This window comes from Charadrius vociferus, unplaced genomic scaffold (genome assembly GCF_000708025.1).
Source record: "Charadrius vociferus isolate BGI_N301 unplaced genomic scaffold, ASM70802v2 scaffold369, whole genome shotgun sequence".
NCBI lineage: Eukaryota > Metazoa > Chordata > Aves > Charadriiformes > Charadriidae > Charadrius > Charadrius vociferus.
The window spans coordinates 109,786-130,458 of record NW_009649943.1 but is presented as its reverse complement, the minus strand read 5'-3'; the positions used below and the strand labels follow the sequence as shown (position 1 = coordinate 130,458).

The 20,673-nt window shown below is 45.5% G+C and overlaps 1 protein-coding gene across 1 annotated transcript in view; it reads left to right on the top strand.

Moving 5' to 3' along the window:
* LOC104292115 (netrin receptor DCC-like) overlaps positions 1-20,673 on the top strand; it is a gene marked incomplete at its 3' end in the record, with an annotated part of 148,076 nt that overhangs the window by 25,131 nt on the left and 102,272 nt on the right. Inside the window, exon 4 of the mRNA XM_009891438.1 lies at positions 2,174-2,200. Coding sequence (XP_009889740.1) covers positions 2,174-2,200 — 27 coding nt within the window. The remainder of the gene's footprint in view (positions 1-2,173; positions 2,201-20,673) is intronic.

Genomic DNA, 20,673 nt, shown 5'->3' with positions numbered 1-20,673 from the left:
TTCCTTGTGCGGCTTTTGCTCTACCTATCAAACCATCTTTATCTCAACCCATGAGTTTTTCCTCGCTTTCACCCTTCCGATTCTCTCCCCCATCACAGTTGAGGGGGTGAGCAAGCGGCCGCATGGTCCTGCCCGGGGTTAAACCGTGACACCCTATGGTGAAACAGGCTAATAAATGGGCTGAAACGCCAACATCCTTCTGCTGTGGAATGATACATTTTAGCATCAAGTTTCCACGTGGGTACATAATGGGGTCAAGCACTTGAGCAGGAAAACTCATGTTTTGGGTTTTGGTGCGACGTGTGCAGGCATGAGGGGAAAACCCTGTGTGCCCATCGCCGGCCATCACTGCCCTCCCGCCCTCTCCTTCTGATTCTTTGGTTAGCGTACCTCTTAACCTCTCAGGTTTCTGGGTTTTAATGTTTCCCAGCACAGAAAAAAAAAAAAGTTTAGACTTCAGACCCAAGTCTGAATCTTGAAAACTTCTTTAGATTCTGGTTTCTGGAAAAGCTGCTTTGGGGTGATTTGCTGCAATGGGGAGAATCGGCAGTCAAACGGCACGGCAAACCATTTTCTTCCTCTGCTGTACGCTCGGTTGTGTCTGCAGTCATTGACGCGTGTGGGCAGTGTATATCTGTGTACGTTAACAACAGTCCATTAGATCTGTGAAGAGGTTGGGCTGAATTTACTGAGTTACGGTGCTGCCGGGCTCTGGTGCTGGTGCTGAGCCCGGTATTGTCGGCTCAACTGTCGCTCTGAGTGTCCTGTCCTGAAGAATCCCCGGTAAGAGGTGGGACCTTTGGGTAGGTCTGGGTTTTTTTTTCCCCCAGATTTGCTTTATTGCATGTTCTGTATTTGCTGAGTGTGATTACGCAGAGGGCTGACGTCAGGAATCTCCACCAGTTACTTCTGCGTCAATCTGGAAAATGTATATTTAATAGACACAAATTGAATAGTGCAATCCGTCGTATCAGTTGATGTGTTTTATTGTGAAGTGTGGCCACTTGATGATCTTGAAGGTCTCTTCCAACCTCAACAATTCTATGATTCTGTGAAAAGTCCAAGTTGGAACAAGTTGCCCAGAGAAGCTGTGGTTGCCCCATCCCTGGAGGTGTTCAAGGCCAGATTGGACGGGGCTTGGAGCAACCTGGGCTGGTGGGAGGTGTCCCTGCCCAGGGCAGGGGGTTGGAACTCGATGATCTTCAAGGTCCCTTCCAACCCAAACCATTCTATGATTCTATTACTTAGGTCGTATGAATTTATGAGGTTCTCTTAAGTTATTCCTGTTGCACGTAGATGAGCAGTCCACATGCTGTGACTTAGTACCCATGGCTTTTTTGGGTCATTAGGGGGTTTTGGGGTCATTAGGGCCCTGGGTGTCTGCCTCTGGGCCACCCGCAGCAGTCGCTGGCAGGACAAACATTTGTCCTGGCTGATAGGCTCATCCCAGTGGCTTTGAAATGGGTTTCTAAAGCAGCGTAGTGCAGCTGTATGAAACACCACCTGGGTTTTATTATTCGTGGTGTCTGCGCCGCCCTTGTTATGGTCATGTGTGTGAAAGGAGGAGATTCGGAAAGTTAACGCGTAGAATGTATTGAGTATAAGAGGACAGAATGACGGAGCGGTAAATAGCAAAGGGCGTTTAAGTCCTCCAGCAACAGGTTTGATACTGAGGCAAATGGTTGAACTGCTTTTTGTAATGATAAAATAAAGCGAACATTGCAATGTTCGCTCAAGATTCTTGTATTGACATAAGGAAGCAAAAACCATCGTAGTGACTTCATCATGCAGGATATTATTTCTGATTGTTTCTTTCACAAAGAAGTATTGTGTCGTGGTTTGGGGTGAGGTGACCACCAAAACGAATGACAGATGCTCTCCCCAACAGGAGGTTTTGTAAAGGGGTAGAAGTAATTAAAACGTGGCTGAGAAGGACAATATGATTGTAGACTTATTGAAGTGGATGTTCATGATTAAATAGATACCCCAAAAGTCAGGCAGGAAATACTGAAGACGAGTAGCAGAATTAAGAGGTGAGGTTGGATCATTTAAAGCAGGACAAGAGGAAAAAGTATGTGTAGGGTTGCGAAGAAGCGGGTTCTTCTGCTGACATTGACGTGATGGGCTTCGGAAAGGAAGGAGAATGTGCTGGGAAGGAAAAGAAAGGAGAAAGGAGTTTTGATTAAAAAAAACCCCACCAGTTGATCTCAAGTGTCACTAGCATGAACATACTAAAAGGAGAGAAGAAATCAAAACATCTGTATTTGATTGGATATGAGTAAAACAACCTAGTATTGCGCAAGGCTGTAAGCTGCTGTTCCCTGTGGGATTTCTGGAGGGAAGCTACAGGTGGACTGAGCAAACCACAGAATTCACGTAGCGGGGAATTCCGATCTATCAACGCTGATTCTCAGGCTAAATCTTGAGTGAGAAAACAGTAGCTGTCTAGAAATGAGAGGGCTCTACGGAAAATGATGCCTTGAGAACCCAACTGGATCCCCTTCCCTGATGTGATAGAGAGCACCATGTAGGCTCAGGTGCCTGGAAGGTGCTCGGCTGGAGCTGCCTGATGTCCTCGTTCAAAACATAAACACTGTTTGCTGCTAATGGTTTAATGGTTTAAAAATTGGCTCTTGACTTGGGAACCATCCCTGGGTGGGTACGTTGATGGTGGCGTTGGGTAGAGATGGCCATTGGCCCTGATGCCGTTCAGCGCCTAAGAGCGATTACCTGAAAATCAACGTGAACTGATTATTACTGGAGTTAAATGGGTTTAGAGAAAGATACAGGGGGTGAATTGGGCAGTGAACAAAGTCTATTCAAACAACGTGTTTTAACTATAGGCAATTACAAAATAATAATAATAAAAAATATATATAGGAATAAGAAAGTAGGCAAGACCTAAAGAAATCCTGTAGAAAGCAATAGCTCTGCGAAGGACGGAGGAGAAACGATGCCTTCAAACAGGAATCCCCATGAGTGCCATGAAGAAGAGGGCTGATGCATTAAGTGCATTAATTGGGGTATGTAAGCAGAGGATTAATGAGCGGGAGGAGGGAGCTGCTGTGATGTCTCCCCATAGCGCGCTCGAGACCACCTCTGCCGTCAGGGCTGGGTGGCTTTCTCCGAGAAGGGGTTCAGTTGGCTTTCTCTGAGATACCTTTCAGCTAAACACAAGTCATTTAAGCACGATAGAGAGCGCAGAATCTGCGGCGAGTCCGGAATTTTTTTTTTTGGGTTGTTTTAAGCTAAAAGATTTTCATTGAGTTGGCAAAACCGAAATTAAGTTAAAAAGAAATGATTGAAAATGAAAAAAATCAGGAAAAAATGAAAAAAAAATCAGAAAAAATGAAAAAATTCAGAAAAAAATGAAAAATATCAGAAAAAAAAGAAAAATTCAGAAAAAAATGAAAACAATTCTGAATTGTAAAGTTTGCTATTTTTTTGTTGGAACTACTTTCAGGCATTAAAATTGGGATTTTGGAGAGGACGGGTGTTACCGGTGGAGGGAAAGGTGTTTTCTTCTTCCAGGAGCCTTAGTGGGAGGGCGAAAAGGCATATTTTGCCCTTCCCGTCTCACAACAAAATTCATTGTTTGTGTTGATAAGTTAAAGAGAGTGTAGGTAGCTGGATTCGACAGAATGCTTTCTGTGAGACCAACTGTGTGGAGGAATGTGATTGTCACGTTTAATGAAGTGTAGTGTACTCTCACTTATTTTTTTTTTTTTAAACGGGGTGCTGAAGATGCCGTTATAGAAAACTCCTCTGCTATGGAAATCTCTGAAGAGATGGAGGGGAAGGAGCTATAGTTGATGCTAACAGAAGGGAGCTGTTGAAATAAATAAGTACTACTAAAGGTTTAAATTAAATAAAAAAAAAAAAAAAGAAAAATGAGATGCAGAAGTACATTTGCAAGTCTGTTTGTAGACAGCTGTTCCTTTACAGGAGCTGCAATGCAAGGTCTTTGTAACCTTCATGGAATTATTTGCCGGGGCAGTCTCCGTACGAAGAGGAAAACACTTTTCCAATATGTTAGTCACACCCTGGCTTTCCGTCAGCATCAGATATGCATGAGTATTTTCCCAGTGTCTTCTCTTTTGTTAGAACTATGGGGCTGAATTCTGCTCTACACATGACTTGTTACGATTTTTTTTTAATTTTTTTTTTTTTCAACCGGGAGCTTTGCGCATCTTTTCGCTGCAGCAAGGAGAAGGAAAAGAGCCGCGTCCTCTGCTGAGCCGTTTCAGATCCATCTGGGCCAGTGATATATTATGGATATATTATGGATGCTGGATCCAAAAGCACGCTTGTTTGTTTTGGCTCTGCTTTCGAGACCCTTGTGCCGCAGAATCAATATTGTTTAACGTCAGTCTTGCCAGCTCTTCCTTTCTTTTGGTAAGGAAATTAATTTTCTTCGACTTGGCACGTATAGGACAACGGCGTCCCCCCTGACCTACCGCTTGAGTGTACGCAATTATCCGAAGAGCGGAGGTTGCGAAGGAAACGGCGTTTAAAGCATTAGACATGGCAGCTTTAGGACGTGAGCAAGCGCCGGACTGAGACGGTTCTCCCGCGATACCGCTCGCTTTCTAACCTCTGTTGGATAGCCCAAAGGTAGGTATTTTCCTTGCGCTGAAGGCTTTGTCGGCTTCAAACCTGCCCTCGCCTGGTCCTTCCGAACTGATGAAGATCCCCTCCCGTCTCAAGACTCCGCAGTCGCAGCACGTAGGGCGTCCGCGGGTTTCAGCCACCATTTGTTGGCGTTGTCGCACATGGAGTTCGCAAAGTCTAAAAAAGCGGTATTTAGGAATTTTTTTAATCTTAAAAATTATCTTTACTTGACTAAGTGGAAGTTTTAGCATGCATTATAAAGCAAATGGAGCCAAGCTGACCCTTAAAACACCATTCATAACCCACCCCCATCCCCAACTCTTTAATCCGATCTAAATCTTGATGATAAGAACTATTCTCTTCTGCTTTCAGTAAGTTACATGTTTCCATTGCCGGCCCTGGAGCGGTGGGGATGTGTTTTGTCTTTCCAGTTTAGAGTGAACTTCTGATAGATTATTTTCTTATCAGTCGCTGCTGATTTTTATTCTAACACATTGGGGTTTTTTTCACCATTGCACCGGGCTTGGGAGAATTATTCTGGTGTGACCACTGTTGGAATGTACTCTTTGGTCTACTCCTGAGTTGTGCCAGAGGCAGTTTGTCTGCCTGCCATTTCTTACATTACCCCCGTGACCTGCGAAAGAAAGCACAGTCTCTAAAGCAGAAAATGGTATACTGGTTAAAGGAGTGTTTTGCATTAAACAAGTCTTATCTTTTCTTTTCCTTTTTTTTTTTTTAAAAAAAAAAAAAAGCTTTATTTCAGTATATGAATTGGAAACTGTATCAAACCACTCGCTTTTCATTTAGGGATCATCACATAAATAACTACGCTGTGAAGTTTGCAATTTTCTCAAAAGAAGTGTGGCCAGCAGGTTAAGGGAGGGGATTCTGCCCCTCTACTCTGCTCTGGGGAGACCCCACCTGGAGTACTGCCTCCAGCTCTGCAGTCCCCAACATAAGAAGGGCATGGACCTGCTGGAGAATGTCCAGAGGAGAGCCACGAGGATGATCCGAGGGCTGGAGCACCTCAGCTGGGAGGACAGGCTGAGAGAGTCGGGGGGGTTCAGCCTGGAGAAGAGAAGGCTCCGGGGGGATCTTATCGTGGCCTTCCAGGCCCTAAAGGGTTTTTTTGGAGGTGGCCTTGGGCAACCTGGTCTAGTGGGAGGTGTCTCTGCCCATGGCAGTGGGGTTGGAACTCGATGAACTTCAACGTCCTTTCCAACCTAAATCATTCTATGATTCTATTATTTCTTCAAGTCTATAATCCTTTTTCAGCTCACAACCTAAGAAAACACACCGAGAATATATAGTTAGCGTTGTCCTGTGTCCCTTTCTGATGGTAACAAAACATAATATATTCATTTTCATGTGGATTCAATGACTTTCAGCCAAATACACCTTAACAGCACCTGTCGGTGGGATTTGTTTCAAATGCCCAGTTAGAAAACAATACCCGCTTTTAACGAAAACGTCCCCCTTCCCTTATTGCCGCCTCTGAGCTGTGCCACGAGAAATGGAATGAGATTTAAATGGCTGTTTTCTGCCGTGTAGAAGATGGTTAGCATGCAAGAGAATAGCAAATGTTTGCCGGCAACATAATGCGTTCCCCGGAGGACTGGCTCCTGCATAAGTTAGCAGTCTTTGTATGGAAAGGTAATTCCGTATAATAAGCAAACCAAAACGATTTTGCTCTTTGGCTCTTATGTGGGCCAACCTGGAGCAGGGAGAGGGAAGGTCTATACGTCGACATGAAGCTCTTTTTGGAAAGGAGGTGAAAAGGGGAGTTGTGTGGCAACACGGTGAGAGAGACGAAGCAGAACGGCCTCTTCGGGGCTGCGAAACGAGCAGCAGCCTCTCATTGTTTCAGGCCCTCCTGGTGGATTATTGACATGCAGATCAGCCCCGGTGTGCTGCACTGAATTGCTCCCGTATAGAATAACTCAAACCTTCGAATCACTTGGAATGGTTAGGGCCGGAGCTATAGATTTCTGCAGGCCTCTCTGCTTGATTACATTTCTGGTTGGATTCACAAATTTATCAAGAAATAAGTGGGTTCATTTCTTTTTGGGCCAAATGGAACGGACGTGAAGGAATTTGATGTGTCTGGTGGAGGGAGGGGAAAAAAAAAATAGAATCATTCAAATGTCATGATTAGCTTGAATTTTGAGAGCTTAAACCCGCTGCAGGCGGGACGAGCGCCCGACCCCAACTCTGGCCGCCACACGAAGCCGTGCTGCTCATTAACCCTATCGTTCTCGTTTACCCTCATGCTCGGCGCGTGCTTTTTGCGGTCTTTTGCTGAGGACAAGCACGTGAAACGGTTTCTGTACTTAGATTTTGATTTAGTATTCTCGTGATCAGCCACAGATAATTTCCTGCTTAGAAACCAGCGCGGTGGAGCTACGCAAACATGCAGCCACGCCGTTTCCAATCATATGGGGGGGATTTGTTCTCTTCTCTTGGGGTTTTGTTTTTTTTTTGGCTTGTTTTGCTTTTGTTTACAGGAAACGTTGATTCTTGGCTCATTCTTGCTCTATCATGCAGAATCATTCCGAAATAGCAGTTCTGTATTTTTACTCATTTCTTCTTTATTAGAGAAAAATAGTTGTATTTAGTCAGTGAGACCAATGTGACCTGGTGTCAAAAGATGGGTAATAATAGCCTGAGCTGCAGGACACATGTAGGCTCCCCATTGTTGACGAGCGGTTGCCTCTGCATGAGCGATGTCTCCATGTCTCGTGTCTACTCCCCAAGTGCTGGACCAAGTCACCACCCTCGATGCCACGTGAATATCTCCTAAAACGCAGCTTGTGCACTGCATTTCTTCCTTTTGCTTAGCAGTCACGATTCCAACATGTAGGTGACTTTCATAAACATCTCCAAGACTACTTCTGGATGTAGTGACGTCTGTTGTCGTCCTTATTTCTTCCTAGAAAGAGAGCCCCAGGCTGGAACTGCTTAGGAAGGCTCTGACTGGCAACAGCTCCCGGGGAGAGACTCATCTCCCACTCATGACACCACCTTGCATTTCCCATCCGTGGTAGGAGGGAAGACCTTCTCAAGCAGTAGAACCTCCTCAGGCTCCAACAGGATGTTCATCCATGCTTGTAATAGCCACCAGGATGGTATTTCGTAAAATCATAGAATGGTTTAGGTTGGAAAGGACCTTGAAGACCATCTAGTTCCAACCCCCTTGCCCTGGGCAGGGACACCTCCTCCCAGCCTAGGTTGCTCCAAGCCCCGTCCAACCTGGCCTTGAACCCCTCCAGGGATGGGGCAGCCACAGCTTTGTGGTATTTAGTGTCATTATTAGCAATTTTTTTCTCTCATCCTTCCCTCTCTTAAGGAAGCTTAAGGGCTAGTGTCTTCCTCGCCACGCTGAGAAATATTCCTCTCTTTAAGCCATCTTTATTTTCAGGGAACACAACTCCAGTTGTCCAAGGCTACTGTGCGAAAACAAAGGATGCCGCTCCTTTGGAGGGGCTTCCAATGGATCAGGTAGTCGCCGGCACGTGCTCCCTGCCTCTGTTCTCACGGGCTTCTGATTCCGTGAGAAAAATTAGCTGTTCCTGAAGGTGACTAGTTGCTAGCCTGACATTTGGGAACACATGGCATGGTGTGACATTTTTACATTACGACACGCAAATAAAGCTTATTTATGGGTCTTGAATACCTTTAAGATATATCTTGTGCTTTATTCGGCTCCTCAGGCATAGCAGTCAATTACTGAGTCTTTCTACAAAGACCTGAGTAATCTTTTCTTATTTTTCCTTATCTGTTCCTTCGACTCCAGGGTTTGTGCAGACAGTTTGCCAAGTCTTTCTTTTTCTCTCATGCTTACATGTCCATACTTGTTGTGGAGAATCTATCACCCGGCTTACCCATACCGTAATGATCTTTGTCATCACACTCTGCAAGGAGTCAGTGAGGTTTTAAGAAGGATGTTGTTTTGTTTTTTTTTTTCTTTCTTTTAAATAATGGTTCCCTTTTCTGCATGAAACAAGTTTCTCTTTTTTTTAATGTAAAAAAAATGCATTCTGTTTCCATTCCTTTTCTGGCTGCTTTGAGTTTTCATTATCGTAGCGTGCTATGCTGGTAGCGCTTGGCTTTCCGGAATTCAATATCAGGTGTCATTTTTAAAAGTCAAAATTCCTGATTTATATTCTATCCCCTTTATCGTATGGAGTCAGAGAATCCAGGTTTTTTTCAGCGAGATCCATCAAAAGATTTTTCTGAAGCTCTCTGAGTTCTTGAAGCCTTTCAGAAATGCAGTTATTGCTTTCTCCTTCCAAAAAAACACTCATCCCACTTGAAAGTCTGAGTAATTTGTCTCCCATTGTAAATAAAACATGAAAAGTTTTGTATTGTTTTAGAAGCAAAAAATCTGTTCTCAGGACTATGAAATCTTTGGGTGGAGAAAATTCCATTATTCCCTTAGTCATTCAGGCAGTTTCCATTTTAAATGATGAAGCTTGCAGAAAATCATGGGAAATTACAAAAAAAAGTGCAGGTTTCCTCCATATTTGGCTGGGCGTCCTGTCCAAGCACGGCAGAGCAAAGTTTCAGTCCGACTTTAAAATTTCAAGCCAAGATTAAACCTCCATAAGTAGAGGTTTGAGCCCTCGCAGCCTCTGCTGAAGAGAGGGAAAATACCTGGTTCCGTTTTCCCATCGGCAAATAGCTGGAAAATAACTCCGCCGATGGAGTTGGCGATTGTTTATATCTGACTGTGATCGTTGGCGAGTCATCTTTCATGAGTGTGGGGGGGGAGAAAAATTATTTCGTTTTCCGTCGTCTCAACTGCAGCTTGAAATAACTCAACTGGAAAACCTTCTTGTTCTTGAACCAACTTCATTGTGTTTTGTTCCGTTGCTTTTTTTTTCAACTTTTGCCATTATAATTCATGTTATTAATAAGAGGGACGCGTTCAGCTATTTTCCATCTCCACTGATGTCTCTCCGGTTCCAGCCTCGCCGTTAGCGCTGCCACTTGTTAATGATGGCAGAGCCGATGAGTTGTCCCTTGTCCAAGAGCGCGTGAAGGTGGGATGCTGTTTTTGGTGGGGATGATGGGGCTGGAGACTGGTTCTTACAAGGGCGTATCCCGCAGCTCCGGGCAGCAGCTCCCTCTCCCTTTCTCCTTGAAAAAACCTCTAAAGCTCTTGGGCTCATCCGAATGCGGAAACGTCTCTCTCTCTCTTTTATCTCAAATTTCTTCTCAAGACGGGAAAACCACTTCTGTCTGGCTCTGAATAATAACGCGGAGCACGGAGAGCCCCGGTGATATCAAAGCGTTGACAGCGTAAGCACGGTTCGGTGTGAATAAGGATATCGTAATTCATCCCTCCACCATCAAATGTTTTCCTGTAATTTTTAATTCTTTCTGGATTTACGTGGGCTACCTTTGTAGCTTTGAAAACAACACAGAGTTTGCCCTTGACTTGGGGACAAAGAGGTGCTAAATCATTACTATTTTAAACTGAGCTGTAGAGGAGTTAATTTTTTTTTATTAAGGAGTTTGTTTTCTCTGCTTTTGCGTGTTAGAGGACTATTCCCTCTGGTAACAGACTTAATGCAGGGGAATGTAATAAACTAAAAGCAAATTAACTGTGTTATTCTAAATTCTCTTTCCTTGTACGCTCACTCTTGTAATTTTCAAAGGAAACACTATAAAACTTGCAAGACTAATAATCATAATTATTATGAATAATGAATCCTGCGATGTTATTACACAATAAAAACACACCCTCCCATGCTGTCTCTTACTGTTCAATTATTTAAAGCTCCCTCACAATTATAAACTCGCTTTAAGTTTGTCTTATATGATGAGGAACCCTAACCCCAGCCACAGCAGCTCTTCTTTTTTTTTTTTTAATCATAGCAGTTCAAACTAAAATTACATTTAATATTTCAAAAGGAAGGGTGCTTTCTTTAGTCCTCCAATTTTTTCTGCGGAGAAATGCTATTTTATTTCAAAGCATTATCCGGGAGATAAAGCACGCCAGCAACATTTCAAACCAAAGCGCTGCGATTATGTTCTCCACGGAACGGAGCCGGGAGAAGAGGATTGGGTTGTCAACTTCTTTAGAAAAAAAAAAATAATATTAACTGTACTAAAAAAACACCTGAATTATGGATTAATATTTGTCAAAGTTGATAAGAATTCTGTTGATACAGCTTATAGCAGCCAGCCCCTCTGTAGCAAACTCCGACTCCAGCATCAGAGCTGCTCAGCTTTCCAGCGCTTGTCAGCCCTGGGGAGGTAGTGAGGGTATCTCAGCATCCCTGCGGGCAGCGTCTCTCCCCAGTTTTTTGGGAGCACCAGGGACACGATAGATTTCCTTATTCAGAAAATGTTTACTCTAGCGGTGAAGGTCTTAGAGGTTTAAAAGGGAAACTTTACGTACAGGTTGTATGGAGTTGTGTGTAAAGAGTGATTTTGTTTGGTTCTCTCTGCTGTCTATTCTATTATATTCCATTTTATGTCTCTGCCTCACCTCCCCGTCCCTCTGAAGTTCCCCGAGCCTGTGCTCCCAAACATCAGCTCTGCTTTGCTCTCATCCTTCTAAGGTCTTCCATGGATTATTTCTGCAACTTGCAGTACGCAAGAACAGAGGTGCTTGGGCAGACGGAAGCCTAACGGCTCTTAACAGGATGCGCGGGGAGAAGCTTAAGAGCAGTGAAGATGCCCCATCTCTGGAGACATTCCGGGTCAGGTTGGATGGTGCTCTGATCAAGTTGGAGATGTCTCTGCTCGTTCCAGGTCAGGTTGGATGGTGCTCTGATCTAGTTGGAGATATCTCTGCTCATTGGTTGGACTAGATGGCCTTTAAAGATTCTTTCCAACCTGAACCGTTCTGTGATGCGGACAGGCTTCCCCAGAAGATGCTGTCTTGGTTGACCATCACCCATCACTTCTCTCGTTGATGGTGCCCATCCGTGTTGGCTCACACGGGACCTCCACTCCTGCCCACCTTGCCTCCATCACTTGTGGGTTTTGTAAATTGTTTTGGGTGGCACTCGGCGTTCCTCGGCGAGGGCTCAGCCTCGTGCACGTAGAGGACATCAGGGTCTTCTTCACTGGCACATCCCACATGCTCACTGTGCCCATTTGTCCAGCTGGAATGGGATTTTTCTTCAATAATGTGGAACTTCAACCAAAATAATTCCAGACGCCCCTCGTGATCGTTCAAATTTTGACTCAGTCACTCCTATATAAAGTAAAGTAGTTTCATAGTATTTTTTTTCCCCTGTACCGAGTTAAATATTCCTCCCATTAGGTCCTCCGTTATCCTTCTGCTCACAAAATACTAGTGGGCGGTTCTCTGCTGAAAAATTGCAACGTAATAGGTGAGAAAAAGGTTGAAAATTACAGGTGATTGAATAGAGAATTAGAATGGCAGAAAGCCAGCAATTTTTAAGATGCGACCGTAACTACCACTATTATGTATAATTCTTTTGAAATCTATGGCAAAGTGGATAGCGCTAACCAAACTATTAGTATCACTACACACCGCTATAAATATCATTCCTGTTGTCTCAGAGTAACTGCTTTTCTAATGGGGCGCAGTGAGTTTCAGTAATGTATAGATTAGTTCTGCTGGTTTCTTGCTGCTTTTTATCTATAAATTCAATATCCTGAAAAAAAAGAACTTACATATTTTTTAAGGTAACATATTGCGGTTTGTTTGTTTTTTTTTTTCAGTGCTTTCTACCGTGATAATGATCTCACAATTAGTATTCAACCCCTCTGATTGCTATGTTTTCAACTGGCTTAGGGGGAGATAATTTTTAGAAAGGACAGGGCGCTAAAATCTCTGCTGACTCTTTTTATTTTCCAGTGGCAGCAGGATCTGCCGTTGAGCTTTCTAATAGGTTTATTATAGATTGGAGGCACTAATTCTCTCATGTTGAGAATCCTCTTAATTACTAATTTTCTCACTCGTATTGTGGAACAATTGTTTTGGGAGCAGCGTAACCGATGAAGTTTGCTTTCTTATAGACTTGCGTCCTACAAGTCTGTGCCTCGAAACCGCAGTCACCTTCGCTGGGCTCCTTTTTCTGACCCTTTCTCCCACCCCTGGAGCGGATCTCAGGGGCCCAGCAGATGTAAATGCAATCAGCCCCACCACTTTTGGTGGCCCCGAGTACCGCCACCAAGAGACAGCTGACAGGGGAGCAATTTTTGGTGCCAAGCCCGTACGTCAGGCTCAAGTCATTGAGTTCCCATCTACTTTTTGATCAGTGGGGACGTCGCACCCATGAATTGATTTTCATTAAACTTGTGAGGACTTCCTTTATTTGAGATCCCTCATCTCTTGAGAAATTTGGTTGGAATTGGCCAAAAAGCAACAGCTGTCACAGAGGGTTGATAAGACAGGTGGACGGGATGATCATTAGGCTTTCTTTGCTTGAAAATCAAAGTTAAAAATATAAAATGGCAAAAAGTGCCATGAAAGATGATTTCATACAGGGGTTCCAATCCAGGGCTGAAATTTTTGATTTTAGGGGTAAGGACTTTTTACCGTTTCTGTGTGTGGCCATTCCAATAGTCAATGAAATATTTAATTTTGTGTTGAGTCTCTCTTTAGGATGAGGTGAGGTCAGTGCTTCGGTCTCCTGCAGTTTAGCAGCAGCTGTAATTTCACTTCTCCAAGCCGATGGATGCCGGAGGACAGATGTCAACAAGAAGCCCTTTGGTATTTTGCTTCTCTGGTGTCCATCAGTCTTTTGAGTCCTGGACCTGCTGAATGGGCAGCCCATCACCCCGCTGGGACAGTGCCTGCGTTATATCTTGTATACCGACAGAGCTGAGACTCCTACGGCACCATCCTCCTGTCCCCTCCCTCTGCCTGGCACAGGCTTGGTGTGGACTTTGCATCTCTGGGGGCTTCTGGGGAAGGAAGTGCTGAATAATGTGGATCTGGTGCTGTAGGCGTGATGAATGAGATGCTTTGGGAGTAGATACGCTCTCCAGTATCATCCAGGACCAGGGAGCGATGCCATTTTTTCCCCACTGTTCTAGTGAGACCGTTGCTCACTACATATTATAGTCTATGGAAATGGAATTATTTTCTATTTTCTATGACTCACTCTTCCCCCCAGCACAGGAGAAAATATCCTTCCCATCTCACCACTGCCCGCTAGGAGCTCAGGAAATTGTAGGAAATTTCTATGGAAGAAGCAGCGATTAGTGCCTTGTAGCCAAACCTTTGGGGTCGTGAAGTATCATAGAACCATAGAACGGTGAGAGTCAGAAGACCATCGAGTTCCAACCCCCTGCCCTGGGCAGGGACACCTCCCACCAGCCCAGGTTGCTCCAAGCCCAGTCCAACCTGGCCTTGAACACCTCCAGGGATGGGGCAGCCACAGCTTCTCGGGGCAACCTGCGCCAGGGGCCACCACCGCACAGCAAAGAATTTCTTCCCAATATCTCATCTCAATCTCCCCTCTTTCAGTGTAAAACTGTTCTCCCTCATCCTATGGCTCCGGTCCCTGACCAAGAGTCCCTCCCCAGCTCTCCTGGAGCCCCTTTAGGCACTGGAAGGGGCTCTGAGGTCTCCCCTTTTTCACCTTCTCTTCTCCAGGCTGAACCCCCCCAACTCTCCCAGCCTGTCCTCCCAGCAGAGGGGCTCCAGCCCTCCCAGCATCTCTGGGGCCTCCTCTGGCCTCGCTCCAACAGGTCCATGTCCGTCTGCTGTTGGTGGCCCCAGAGCTGGATGTTGAGCTCCTTCGGCCTGATGTGGAACCGGGGTGGCAGGCTGGGAGGGGAGGCTCAGCATAACCATCTTCCTAAAACTAACACATGTACCAGGATGACTGTAGTGAGTTTATTCGCACTTTTGTCGTGTTATCTACGAGTGGAGCCCATGTCTGTCTCAGCAGTAATAGATATGCCTTTTGTGAGCTCCTGAAGGTACGTGCGCAGCGGGGTGCTGAGCCTGCCCGCTTCCCTGGGAGGTAACGGCTGGGTCATCTGCTGATTGTGAGAACCTTTTACTGTGAAAAAAAATTACCTCTGCACAAATTATTCGTCTGCTGGCCGCAGCCATATAGTTTATTTTTAAAAGTGTGGAAGGTCAAAGCAACTGCAAATCTTTCTCTCTTAAAAGCGCTATCCTCGAGATGCCTCGGTGTGCGATGAGCATCTCGTACAGGGCACCTGGAAGTTTTCCAGCTCCTGGCTGATTTTGCTTACTCCGCTGAAGGTTCGCAGGTTTTATTAAACCAGTCATTTCTATGACACGGGGAGAAGAAAAAACCCCACGCAACGCTCTTATCCCAGGTAGGCATTGCCTTTCCTGTACGTTAAACACGTCTTCCTCTATTAAGGCGACCACTCTTTTGCGACAGACTTTTTGTCTCGCTCCTGACAGACCCGTTTGAGCTCCCGGTGCTTTGATGAGCAGCGAGGTAGGTGCCAGCGGAGCTGTGGGATGACGCTGGATGTGCTGACCCACCACGGCGTGCCGATACGCCGCCATGATTGCCACACGGCGCTCTGTGCCATCTCATCGCATCATGGCTGCGCTGCCCAGAGAGGTTGTTGAGGCCCCATCCCTGGAGGTGTTCAAGGCCAGGCTGGAGGTGGCCTTGGGCAACCTGGTCTAGTGGGAGGCGTCCCTGTCTATGGCACCAGGGGTTGGAATGAGATGGACTTCAAGGTCCTTTCCAACCTAAACCATTCTATGATTCTGTGGTCTTCAAAAACAGGTTTTCACTGCTGGTTTGTAGGACATTTTAGGCTGCTGAAGAAATAAGGGTGGTGTGGGCGTACCATCTGGGTGTCCATCCGTCTGCCTCTCACCTTCCTTCCTCTCCTTTGGAGTTCTTCATTCTCAGTTGAGCAATTTCAAACGCGTACAGAAAAGGTGAGGAGCAAAGATTTTGAATCACTTGAAAACTGGAAGGTGGGCAGAGAAGGGCCACCAGAGTCAGTCCCAGAGGTGGATGTCCCCAGGTGGTGGGCAGCTGTGGGAATGGGAAGGTGGGTCCCTCCAGGACCCCTACGTATAGCTTTGCTATCAACCTGGGGGACGTGGAGCTTTTGAGGCTGCACCGTGGACTGCGCATCTGCGAGTTGTTGGCTGATTTCACGGCTGACCCCGTTCCTCCACGGTTCTCTCCCGGTGTCTCGCCAAAGGTGGTGGCATATGCCTCACAAAAAAAAGGAAGCGTTCGCGAGCTGTCTGGATTTTTTAAAATCTCACTTTGCACTTTCCAGGAAACTTGGACTCAGATGTTTCCCTTCTCTCTGTTTATTTTCAAGCTGGATGGTAGCATTGATTTCATGCGATTTTACACAGACGGTACGATAAAATGATGGGCCGGATAGGAAATTCAAAGTGACTGAACTGATGTAATTCCTATGTCAGGAAAAAGGTAGTGGTAAGAGCAAATTAGTCGTGGCACCTGGGCAATTGGAGATGGAAAAAGACCTCTTAGATCCTCATCAGTCTCTTTTGGTACTTGTATTTCTGTAAGACCCGAGAGTTACGTGTTACTGAATTTCCTTACACGTTGAGTCCTGTCTCAAACCAAGTGATTTGGGAACTTCTTTATTGCCTGCCCGAGGAACGCTGTATGTTGTGATTCATGTCCTAAAAAAAGCAATGAAAAATAAGCATAAAAATTTCGTTGTGCAGATGGGAAAAGAGGAGCAGCGTGAGAGAGATGTTTGGTTTTGGCCGTGTTGTCAATACGTAGATGATTTCGGTGTAGGTCAAAAACTGGTCCTTTACAGACGGGTGTTGTTTGCCATAAAGCAGCTCATGAGTTCTTCTTCGCTCTTCCCTTAGATTTCATGTGGCCGAGACATGGCAGATGCTCAGTAAAGCAAAACCAGTTGGCAGGTTTTGCATTTTATCGAAAGACCTAAGAAGCCCTGTGGGTGACAGGCTTCCGTTGGGCAACTCAAAATCCCTTCACGGGAAAATTGCTGTAGTGTTACTGAATTTCCTTACACGTTGAGTCCTGTCTCAAACCAAGTGATTTGGGAACTTCTTTATTGCCTGCCCGAGGAACGCTGTATGTTGTGATTCATGTCCTAAAAAAAGCAATGAAAAATAAGCATAAAAATTTCGTTGTGCAGATGGGAAAAGAGGAGCAGCGTGAGAGAGATGTTTGGTTTTGGCCGTGTTGTCAATACGTAGATGATTTTGGTGTAGGTCAAAAACCGGTCCTTTACAGATGGGTGGTTTTTGCCGTAAAGCAGCTCATGAGTTTGTCTTCGCTCTTCCCTTAGATTTCGTGTGGCCGAGACACGGCAGATGCTCAGTAAAGCAAAAGCAGTTGGCAGGTTCTGCATTTTATCGAAAGACCTAAGAAGCCCTATGGGCAACTCAAAATCCCTTCATGGGAAAATTGCTGTGAAAGTCTTGATTAATTTATTTTTCAGTTCATTCCGGTGTGTGGCCGCAGAAGCGGGGGCTGTAGGGGTTGGTTAAGATCAAATTCATCGCGGGGAGCAGCTCCCTGAGCACCGTTAATTGAGCGGGACTGGGAACGGGCTCGTTGCTGCCAAGGCAAGTTGGGGAAATACATCTCCTCTTTGCAAGAGAGAGGTGAGCGGGAGGCTGAGGCACACTGAGCAGAGTTTTTTAGGGCAATAAAACTAGTAAACAGCCAGTTAATTAAGGTAATAAGCCTTAGCAGATGTACGCTGGAGGAGAGGGACCACTGAAGGAGATGCTCCAAGCCCACGCGGCATTGGAGCGTTGGTGTGGTGACCTGTGCCACACAGCGCACGACTGATTTTGGGGGTTTCCAACCAAAGGCAAGTCATTTAAAAGACTGAGAGGTCCGGTATCTTTCCTTTTTTATTTTTGCCTTTGAAGCTGTTCGTGTCGTGTACCAGCTTTCAAAGCCTTGCGTGTTTAGGAAGAGAAAGTTTTGATTTGATTTTGGGGACTAAAAAAAAAAAAAATCAAGCTTGCAGGCTGCTGCCTCTTGCTGGCCAGGTTCCTGGTGGGAAGAGGTCGGTTTGCCAGGCTTATCCCTGGATATTTCAGTGAAGTACGATAAATTCCTGTTTTTTTAAAGCTCACCACGATGTTGGCCTCCCTGACACTTCACGGCTGCCCTTCCAATAAGGTCCTGAAGCTCCTCACTGAGTACGAGATGATGCTTCAGTGGTGGAAGCGCTCTATGTTTTGGATCGTTCTCCAGCTTTAGCTTTGTTGTCTTGTTCCTTATTTCCTTCATGCTGTTTAAACTCTGCTTTGAAGATGGTCTTAATAATTTTTTTGTGGTCTTTTCTCTTGCGCTTGGGACCAGAGCGTATGAACCTCTGCCCAACGGCGAACACGCTGGGTTTCCCAATTCTCCATTTTTCAGATGAGGAGGAAAGCTGCACACAGAATCACCTCAAAAGCATCACAATTAGCCTTGAAAATTCCCACTCGTGTCAGTGATTTTTGATAAAAAATTCTGCTGAACAAACCAGGTAACATATGCCACCTTCTGCCAAAACTTTGAGGAACACTGAGAACTAATATATTTTTTTTTCCTTCTCTTAAAAAGGACTAATGTGTCTGGTGGAGACCTGAGCTACAGAAATGGACTGATTTGTTGTATAGTATTTGAGAAAAATTAGGTGCATAAGGATAGAAACCACAAGAACTGAAATACTGAGTAAATACCTCATTTAGCCACGTTTTGGGGAAATGCTGTTAAGAAAAGAGTGATGCCAAAGCATTTTGTTGCTTTACTTGGGATTCTTAGCTTGGCATCATTATTATTATTTTTTAAAATCAGCTATAAAATACCTTATTGACACAGACAGAGATCCTCCTTTATCTGAAAGCAAAGGTTTTTGTCGCAAATATTAAAGGCAGCAGCAAATTTTGAAATGATGCTGTCATTCTGGGCCAGGTTTGGTGAGGAGGCTCCATCCCTGGAAGAGCCTCCAAGGTGCGCGTGAGTTGACCGTGTCAAGGCTTGGAGGCTCCTGTGCGTCCATCAGCAAAACCCTGTGGGAGTTGAGGAGCAGCAGTGAGGTTGTGTTCAGTATAATTCAGAGATTTTATTTTCTTACACGTTTAAATAGCAGTTGACTGAAGACCTGCGAAGGTCTCGTTGGTGCTAAATGTTGGACTTCCATGGCTACGTGCTGCTGTGAATTTAACTTGAGGTGAAAGAGATTTAGAGGTGGGTCTTGACTCACATCTCTAAGTTTGGGCAAATGTTTGAAGTACATATTCTGCCTCGCTGAAATGTCCACCCAACATCAGAGTGCCCAAATCTCAAAGGTGGCAGCAAGTTGTGGTCCCCTGGGTAGGTGCTCCAAGCTTGCACTCTTTCAGGGTTCTCTAAGGAACAAAGACAAGGCGGTGCAGTTTTGACTCAGATATAATCCCAATATTAACAATGAGAAGATATTTCAGAATCAAAAGTCAGAAAGTTTCATTGAGAACAAGCTGAGACTCTCTGCTCTGGTGAGACCTCCACCTGCAGTAGTGCCTCCAGCTCTGGAGCCCCCAACATAGGAAGGTCATGGACCTTGGAGAGGTCCATGGTCATTGACCATGGAGAGGGTCAGAGGAGGCCACGAAGATGCTCCGAGGGTTGGAACACCTCTGCTGGGAGGACAGGCTGAGAGAGTTGGGGGGGGTTCAGCCTGGAGAAGAGAAGGCTCCGGGGAGACCTTAGAGCCCCTTCCAGTGCCTAAAGGGGCTCCAGGAGAGCTGGGGAGGGACTTTTTCCAAGGGCATGGAGTGATAGGACGAAGGGGAATGGCTTTAAACTGGAAGAAGTAAGATTTAGATGAGATATGAGGAAGAAATTCTTTGCTGTGAGGGTGGTGAGCCTGTGGCACAGGTTGCCCCGAGAAGCTGTGGCTGCCTCATCCCTGGAGGTGTTGAAGGCCAGGTTGGACAGGGCTTGGAGCAACCTGGGCTGGTGGGAGGTGTCCCTGCCCAGGGCAGGGGGGTTGGAACTGGATGGTCTTCAAGGTCCTTTCCAACCTAAACCATTCTATGATTATAGTGTTCCTTAAAAGAAATGGTTATTTCTCAGAAGGAGAACATCTCACTCTGTCCTCCTTTCAAAATTTTCCTTCTATATCTTTTTTTTCCCCCTTGGCAAAAACTATTATTCAGTTTTGTTACATTGGTGAACACTTTGAAACCCTTTAGGGCTCAAAGTTTAAAGTTTTCCTAAAGGAAAGTAAGCCACGCAGAGGACGCCATTGCCAGAGAGCTGATGGTCACAGGGAGGAAGAAGAGGACAAGCTGATCATGAACAGTGGGAAACAGTTGACCTCCCCGCCGCTCTCTCCCATTAGTGGAAACATCTGCCGCACCGTTGAGTTCCACTTGCGGAAATAGGAACGTGCTCACGCTCTCCTGCTGCAGTTTGAACACTGCAGATGATGACAACGTTTTTGGTTGCCATTTAACGCCGTCGGTATTTGACCGTGAAATGCCTTCCGCGTCCCATGGCTGCTTTAAAAATCCTTCCCTTTACTCCTGTTTTTTTCCGTGGGCGGCAGCTATTGTTCGCTGGGTCGGAGATGGCTGACGAGATTAACTGACCGGCGTTTCCTCCGGGAGCGTTTGCTGGTGATTGAATTTCTTGCAATCAACAGCCCGTTGCCCCTCACCACCACCACCACCCCCTCCCTTTCCATTTTTCTTGGTGACTAATTGATGATGACACATGTCACCTGCGCGGTGACGCCAGCGCTGTCTTCGCAGCATCAAGGGTGAGGGGGGACAGCAATAGCGCTTCTCTCAACACGAAAGCGGATCAGCGGTGGGTTTGCCCATTGTTTTTACCAATTTTTTTTTTTTTTTTTTTTATGGCGCAGTGTCAGTTAATTAATAACATCGCTGCGTTGAAGGGAAGCAGCCATTAAGGCCGTCTTTGCCATTGATTTTTTTCTTTCTCGCGAATGCGAATAGCAATTTTCTCAGCTGTAAAAGGAAAAGGAATGGAATATAATCTGCAGACAGATGTGCGTACAGGCGCGCCTGTCTCTCACCTGCACGTACCAGCCGCTCTGGGGCTCCCCTTGGAGAACTGCTGGCCAAGCCACGTCCAAAACGAGCTCAGCTACGAGAAG